The following is an 8317-nucleotide window of genomic DNA, read 5'->3' on the forward strand; positions in this document are numbered from 1 at the left end:
TTGGGGTTAATATTTCATATACATGGACTTTGCATTGTGTGAGCAGTCCTGTCTGGGTATTAGGATGTACAATACAATTTGGCTTACTTCACCTTTAGGTGAACTCAACATTTTGTAAGCATCTGTCATTTATGGAACCGGTTTTTATATCCTTTACCCTAATCTGAACACCACTTGGATAAAGGGCCATGACGTCTGTACTAAAAAGGAAGATATTGAGTTATGTTCTAAAGGCCTAGGATAAGGCCTGAATGTCAGGGTGTCTTTCCTTTGACCTTTGGAGTCTGCATGTTTAGACTGTGAGCTGTCAGAAGTCATAGCTGCTCTGTAAGAATGCTACACTATTTAATAACTCACTTCTGTTTTAATCTGTAAGAAAATGGTTTTGACCAGTTTTGCATCCCTACTGGGACACTGATGGACACAGTTCATCTTTACACTTCAAGAGTCATGGGTTTAAGTCCCATTTTTGAATAGTTTTGAGAACCACTACTGGAAATATCTATCATTTGTATCATTACTGTATTACTATTCAGCATGTGCATGTTTTAGGCTGCTGATTGTGATATTTAAGATAAAAAGAAACATAAAAAACAAAAAAAAAAAACGAAAAATACATCTTTTGCTAGTTGTTCGCCTTACATTATGCTCCAATTTAAGCGCTGCTGTATTTTCTGCGACCTGTAGATGTCGCACAGATAATATGACGTGGTGCACTTTTTTTTCTTACCCAGAAGCTTTCTCTCTCGCACATCCTGATCGCTGCAGGTCTCGGGAAGATCAGGTTGACGTGTAACTAAAGTGTTTATCAAGTACTACGTTTGAAACATTTGTAGTGCGCGCAGGACTGCGGACGCGGAGGACGCTGGCTGAAGTGAAAGACGTTTATGGTTTGTAGCTGGCCAGTTTGCAATCGTACAACAAAGGTGGTGAAATTGGATGCTAAATAGGGAGGCTACAGTCATGCAAAAATTAGAGGCGCGCACAGATTTTGGTGGTCTGATGTTAAAGGAAAAGGTCGCTTGTTTTAGTGAGCAGTCGTGCCACATAGACAATGGAGCAGCACGCGCCGTTTGACGAGGCGATCGGAGTAAACGACATAGGAATCATGGTTCATCTTACCTAAGTAGCTTTTGAAATATTGACCCTAAGTCATTACACATCATCAGGGCTAGCGAGCTAGCTGCGAATTCTCTGCGTCGGGCAATACGGATGGCTACAGTGGCTTTTTCGTAGTGACGTTTTCTAATTTACAGGTCTTAAAGGATACTTTGTTGCCACTGCCGTGGATTATGTGTATTTTTTGTCCGTAAAACAAATTTTAGTCTGTCCAAAAGCACATGCTTTGTGGACAGGAAGCCAGCTTTGTTCAGAGCTTTATCTGTAATGAGTGAATGACAGGTAACCATTCAAGGAACTTTTTTAGTTAGCAATTGGAGCGTACGATCTGTGCGTCCTCCATTGGCTATAAAAGCAAAGTCTCTAGCTAACTATTTCAGGTAAAATAAGTAATATTCTGCACATCTTGTTTCCTGATAAACACAGACTTCGACCACTGTCAATTAATAGCCGGTCTTCGTTTTTGGTGTAACGTTTGTAGGCCAATTTTATTGGCTACGTTTTTTAAGTGACACCTCATTTTTGCAATATAGCCTTAAACTTAAAATTGGAGCTGGTTTTGTACACAATTACGATTGTTTTCTTGATCAAATACTGTGTATTAGCATCGTCATGTATTGACGTTATGGACATCTTCCCTTTCCCGTAGTGCTGCCCAGGACTCAAATGGATCTTAATCAAATAAATATTTGATGACCAAACCGGGGTAAAAGATGAAGAAGAGTTTAGTAAATGGCTTCATCTTTGAGGCGTCAATCCGACTGCTGCTTTTGATCGTGTTCCTGTAAGTAATATGCATGGCGTGCTAACCCGTTGTCTTCCAATATCCAGGTAATGAATGATTAGCTACTGTTTATGGGGGTCATATATTTACTGAAGCTCTAGGCGTTAGTAAACATTTGGAATTGTAAGGTTAGACCTCAGTATTGCTCTTATAACCACTTCCCTCGCATTTCTCTTTCTTGTAAACTGGTGTCTCTAGCTAACATTTCTAATTTCCGGATTCAGCTACACACATAGACACGTTTGTTTCCTGCAGAGATGTTTTGTGTGCACGGATATAAATCGCGTATATCTGCATGTGTGTTTTCTGTCACCCGCAGTGTAACAGAAGAGCTCGCTCCATTTAACCGCGAGATTCAACCGGAGGAGATGTGGTTGTACAAGTATCACCACGTACAGAACGACCATGTTCCCACTTTTCTCATGTTTGTGAGTAGGCTACTTGCAGTAATATTCTGCTATGGAAATGAGCTTCACACCAAAGTCGTTTGTCCATTGTTACACCAGGTTTCATGTTGCGCAATTGCTTTACTATTTTGCCCTAAAGGACTATGTTAATTCGATTCAGTTTCGGGTGCCCCTGGTCTAATTCTTTCTCTTTAAACGGCAGAGCATCGCCTGTTTCACACCGCTGGTGGTCATCATGCTCTTTTCCTTCCTGAAGAAGGCAGAGAAGGGAGACGTGCGTGAGGCCTCTTTAGGTAGGCACATTCCTGGCACGAGGCCCTTCTGTACATGACCCCAGAGCCGCCAGACTGCATACCATTAAACTTGGCTTCTCCTTCTTTCACGTTGTTCATAATAGCTTGCTGCAGCCGGATGGACTTTCCGGTTTGGTATTCTGCCTCTGTGAAAATTGGATGAGCTCATTCTCTATTATGCTGTTTTGTGGGATGTAGTCAATAATAAGAGAGCAGGATGTAGACAGTGTAGTAAGCAGGACAATAAGCTGATTTCTGGGAGCCCCTACACCACAGATTTAAATTAAATTAAATGCCCAGTGCTGAGGTATAAAACACTTTAAAAAGTGTTACATTTGGCTAGTAATACTGAATTAATAAATATAGATAAGGATCAGTAGTATAGTCAGTGGAGCCACAGACAAGTAGAAGCCTCACTGTCTGTTTTTTCTCCCAGATAGTGCCATATAAGATGTTCATGCAGCTTATTTATTGTCTATCTGTTAAGAGGATGTCACTGTGCTTCCCAAGCCAACATTTCAATTAAAAAATTTAGTTTCTGTAGAAGTTTCCTCACTTCATTCATTCATTCATTGCTCTGTCCAGTGTGTGTAGTATCCAGTGTGTGTGGGAGTCAATGTTGCCAAAAGGCTTTATGCTTTATGCCTCAATGCTTGTTCCGTATTCCACCGAGGTCAGGGTAGGGTTCTTGGAGAAAGCAGAGAGATGCTTGAATTCCAGCCTGCCTTTGACCCTGCCTACACTTTTGTGTGATTTACTGACAAATCCAATACATGGCGCTTTTGATGATTGATATCAGACAAGGAATGGATTTCTCCAAATGCACTTTGAATTTAATCTGGAGGTAGTCTTAATTGGATTCCTCTAGTATCCTTATATTTGATTTGAATGTAAATTGTCCAGCATGTACCTTTTTTCACCAACAATCTACTGACATAAAGCATCCCATGGGTCTGTTGGGACGGTGAGCAAAATAACTACGATAAAAGCCATCCGCAGTCAGATATGCTACACGAACACGTGACCACGTGTATAAGATATACAGAAACGTCAGCAGTTTGTCAGCTGTTCTGGATATGAATGTAAATGGGACCCTTTTGTTCCCTACAGCGGTGACTCTGACCTTGGTTCTAAATGGGGTCTTCACCAACACAGTCAAGCTGATTGTCGGCAGGTAAGCACGGAGCCCAATCTCTCGATTGTTTACCTTTCCCTGAACTTCATTCCCACACGTGCTTTGAAAATGGGCTGTGTCTTTTTATTATTGGCCTTATCTGCAGGCACATGTCTGCATGGGGAAAAATACCACAGGAAAACTGACGTTTATGTTTATAACAAGGCTCCAGATTTTCAGTGTTTCTTGATAAGTTTCTTTTCTCTAGTATATATATTTTTAAAATATATGCAACAAATAATTATGGAGCAGATGTCTCCTCTTAAATGTTAAACCTCGTGCACATACATAATTTTAATTACAGCTTGTTCTTTTGTTATAAGTGTTAGACCCACATGCACCCTTTAAAACATAGTAACCATGTGTGTTCGCCTGTCTCAGACCTAGGCCGGATTTTTTCTACCGCTGCTTCCCGGATGGACAGATGAACCTGGAGATGCGCTGCAGTGGTGATCCTGATGTGGTGATGGAGGGAAGAAAGAGTTTCCCCAGCGGCCATTCATCCTGTAAGGGTTGCCTCTATCTCTATCGATGCTCCTGTATTGAGCTCATTGTGAGGTTAAACCTTTCACGGTGTGAGGTCACAAATATGTGATTAGAATGTTCTTAACTGAACATTCTATTGCTGATGTAACAATCACTGCTGGTATTCGATAGCAATGGAGTTCCAGAACACTGACGTAGAATTTTGGGGAAAGAAAAGCATTCCACAAAACCAACTCTTCAAAGGATTAAGACTGACACGCCCTGTCTCTTGTCTGCTTTCCCCCAGTTGCCTTTGCTGGGCTGGGCTTCACAGCGTTCTACCTGGGAGGCAAGCTCCACTGCTTCAGCCAAGCCGGACAGGGGAAGGCCTGGAGATTGTGTGCCTTCCTTGCTCCCCTCCTCTTCGCCATCATGATTGCGCTGTCCAGGACCTGCGACTACAAACACCACTGGCAAGGTGAATACTCAAGTCAGCCAAAATATGCCAAAACATGTTTCAATTTGCTTCAGAGTGTGCCAGTTGTTGATGGATTCAGCATATAGAGCCAGAATTTTTAATCCATCAATACTTATGAGACAATGATTCTTTTAAGTATATTATGTAAATTAAATCACAGTTGCGTGGGTATTGCTCAGCTTGGTTGAGATTTGAAATGACAGTTGAGCATTTGGGACTAATTGACCCTGAACTGCCCATTTCTTAAGGACCATTAGTGCATAATTATGATCTATATTCATGTCGACCTTCTTTTAAAATGGCAGTGCAGAAAATGTTCACTAGCTTTGAGGGACGAAGCGTTCGAAGTACAGTTTTTAGTATTTCAGAATGGAAGGTACCGTGGCCTCGATGCGCTCAGATTTCTGCCACTGTCAGTATCTCATGTTACTGCTGAATCTAAAGCCTCAGCATTTTCCCAGCAAGCACATTAACATTGATTAAGGGTTTGGTTGTCACCTCTGGGCTGCTGCATTAGTGTTTTCTCCCCCTTCTCCCACCCTCTTCCCCCCATCGTCCTCTAGATGTGCTGGTGGGATCTCTGCTGGGCCTGGTCTTCTCCTACCTGTGCTACCGGCAGCACTACCCGGCGCTGAGCGACCCAGACAGCCACAGACCCCTGCGTGACAGAGAACCCATTCCCGCCGCCCAGGAGCGCAAGCAGGCTAGCTCCGGCTACATCCTGCCCTTATAGGCACCCCGGTTCACTGTCGCAGGCCTACTTCTGGAAAGCCTTTCGGGACAGGGGTGCGGGTAGTGGTGGGGTGGGGGTAAAGGCATACCTTCCGTCCCCACCAGGTAATGGGTCCCTGCTCTCTGACGCAGGGTTTTCTGTATATCTTCTTGCTGTGAGCTGGCAGCCATGGTAAGTGTGCGCAGACCACATTAGAACATCCTTTTCTTGCGTGTTCAAGATTCGGATGGTTCCAGGGCGCGTAGCAGGGACTTCTGTTTGACTTTTACCTTTGAACGCATCAGTCTATCAGAATGCCTCTGTGACCCCCCCTTTGCTAATGTTCTGTGCTCCCATAGTTAACTAATGTATACATCATGGTTGTTCAATAGCATCTAAGAGTCACAGCTGGGAATGGCCTTGAGTTTCTCCTTGATAAACTGTGACCAGGATAGAGTACACGATCATCATTCTACACAATATTGTGAATTGTACCATTTAATTTATTGCTGGACCTCACAGCCTGCTTTTTGGCAGGGCTTTTTTGTAATGTATTGAACTATGGAGCATGGATAAGCCACTGAATTGCTTTTCAAATGTATTATGGTCAGTTTACAGAAGAGCTCTGAATATCATGTTATTGACAGGTTATTCTAGCAAAGAAGCATTGATGTGGTGCCTTTGCAATAGTTTATTTTTTTTTTACATTCCACATTACATGCAGGTAGGTAGAAATGGTATGAGACCTTGAATATACTGTACATGTGCTATACTATTGAAATAGAATAATACATGCTGTATGCTAACATGGATATTTCACAACATTGGGTAGTACAATGTACAGTAAGAATACCTCACTATCATGTCTGTTTAGTTTTTTCTCTGGCTTGGTCAAAAACATTTTTAATTAAATATTGTAATTATTGACATTTTATACAATTTAAGTCGAATGTTTTTTATGTGGTGGTTGTGGGTGTACAGGGTACACTTTGATAGCAAATTAAGAAAATAAACACATCAAGTCAATATCAATAATTATATGGGGACACAAAGATAAGTGGACCAGTATTTGGTGCATTGTTTCAGGACATCTGTTAGATAATCATGGCTTATTATGACTTGAGGTCTCTGTTGCTCCGTGTATTCTCAGTTTTGAAAAATGAAAGTTTCTCTTATGAGCCAGATTTCTTGAAGTTTATATTGTCTAAATGAAATCACTATGTTTGGTGGGTGTTGCTTGGTTTGGTTGAGATTTGAAACAACAGTTGAGTATTTGGGTCTAATTGACTTTGAACAGCCCATTTCTTGAAGACCACTTGTGCATAATTATGATCTATATTGATGTAGAATTTATTTTAAAATGATAGTACAGGAAATGCTCTCTAGCTTTCAGGGATAAAGAATTTAAACTGCAGTTCTCTAATATTTCAGTATGCAAAAACATGCAAACATGAAATGGCGTACTTTTTAAAAACAAATTTGACACTCAACACAAGTCTGTGTGCATATTCTGTTTCCATCCCAATTCAGAATGGCCAATCATCTGCAACTGCAGGGTGCAGACATAGCGTGACTTCCATCTCAGGTCTTCCTGTCTTCATATAATGTTTCGGCCTCTGTTGTTTTCAGTAGTGAGGCCTCAAACAACTTTTAAAGTATATCTTTGTTCCAGCTGTGATAAAATGGCCATTTTACAGAACAATAAATAAACTCATTAGTGACGCATTAAGAATTTTGACCGATTAATCTCAGCCAGCTCAGACATCACCCTCAGCACCAGCTGGTGATGAGTTCCGTGTATCATCAGGAAATTTGAACCATAATTGCAGAGCCTTGTGGCAAGACTTCAGTGGCCCTTCCTTCTGTGTGTTATGCAGCAGGATCCGAAAAGGATTCTTTTTGGAACTGCAGATTCTTTTTTTTTTTTTTTTTTTTTTTTGATTGTCTCTTTATTGTCACAACTAGGTATATTTTAATCTGGTTAGACTGGACTAACTTACATTTACCAACTGTCTAACTTGCATACCATTTCCTGGTTACACCTGTGATGGTGAGCTGGCAAAATTTGTGGTCTTTATTATGCAATTTGGATTAGAACTGTATGTTCCCAAGTAACTGAGGTAGAATGAAGATTGTTGTAACTGCACTGTCTTGTTTGTCATGTGGTGTACTGGAACTCAAATCTTTGATTTGCTTTTCTGTCAAATGGGAACAAATGCTGTGTAGTGGGGGACCAAAACGTCTTCTGACAAGTGCCAGTGTTTGAGGATGGGTGCACTTGCTTTCACTCCAACTGTGAGATTTGTGTGCTTTTTACTTCGGGTTTTCCCACAAATTGACATTATATTTACATTGAACCGAAGCCTATAATTCCACTTGGGCTTGAGATAAATTTTTGAGGAAAGCTAGGAGTTGTTTGGTTGGATATAGAGAACATGTTCCAGGTGGACTTTTAGGGTGAAATTGCCTTGTTGGCCACTTGCTCTTTGGAGTCAGAGGTTTCTTTCCGCCCCTTAACCAAGAAGCTGATTTTAAATGATTTTGGTGTAGGTCAACACTTGAAATGTAGATGTCCGCATTTGATCTCGGTGAAACTAACAATGTAATGTTTTTTTTTTCTTCCTCTGAAGGCAACTGGAAAATATGTTTCTAGCTATGGCATACATGAGGTGTTACATAATTGTTGGTTTATTTAATTTTGTTAATTTGGTGCATGCGGAACTCTGTATTTATTATGATTCATTGTATACCTCTTTGGACTGAAATGGTTAAGAGCTTGTTTTTAAGAGTTGCAATCTGTATATTCCATGTTTGTTAAAGAACATTCAGTTAAACTAGTGATATGATAAATACATTGTTTATAAAATACTGTTTCTGTTTGTCTG

At 40.8% G+C, this 8317-nt stretch overlaps 1 protein-coding gene across 3 annotated transcripts; it reads left to right on the forward strand.

The window, feature by feature from the left end:
* The first annotated feature begins 729 nt into the window (after positions 1–729).
* plpp5 (phospholipid phosphatase 5) lies at positions 730–8300 on the forward strand. 3 transcript variants are annotated; one of them, XM_064353904.1, is made up of 8 exons: positions 730–890; positions 1769–1903; positions 2223–2331; positions 2513–2603; positions 3714–3777; positions 4159–4283; positions 4550–4720; positions 5284–8300. In XM_064353904.1, the coding sequence occupies exons 2-8, from the start codon at positions 1833–1835 to the stop codon at positions 5451–5453; spliced, it is 801 nt and encodes a 266-aa protein (XP_064209974.1). In that variant the 5' UTR covers positions 730–890; positions 1769–1832; the 3' UTR covers positions 5454–8300. The 3 variants fall into 3 exon arrangements, with proteins under 3 accessions (XP_064209974.1, XP_064209975.1, XP_064209976.1); XM_064353905.1 differs by lacking the exon at positions 730–890 and adding an exon at positions 961–1499; XM_064353906.1 differs by lacking the exon at positions 730–890 and adding an exon at positions 961–1401.
* Positions 8301–8317: the final 17 nt, after the last annotated feature.

Source organism: Anguilla rostrata, chromosome 10, assembly GCF_018555375.3.
Source record: "Anguilla rostrata isolate EN2019 chromosome 10, ASM1855537v3, whole genome shotgun sequence".
Taxonomy (NCBI): Eukaryota; Metazoa; Chordata; class Actinopteri; order Anguilliformes; family Anguillidae; genus Anguilla; species Anguilla rostrata.

Coding starts and splice junctions, on each gene's coding strand:
- plpp5 (XM_064353904.1), top strand. CDS start 1,833: ATGAAGAAGAGTTTAGTAAATGGCTTCATCTTTGAGGCGTCAATCCGA. Junction 4,284..4,549: donor CCCCAGCGGCCATTCATCCT/GTAAGGGTTGCC, acceptor GCTTTCCCCCAG/TTGCCTTTGCTGGGCTGGGC. Junction 4,721..5,283: donor CTACAAACACCACTGGCAAG/GTGAATACTCAA, acceptor ATCGTCCTCTAG/ATGTGCTGGTGGGATCTCTG.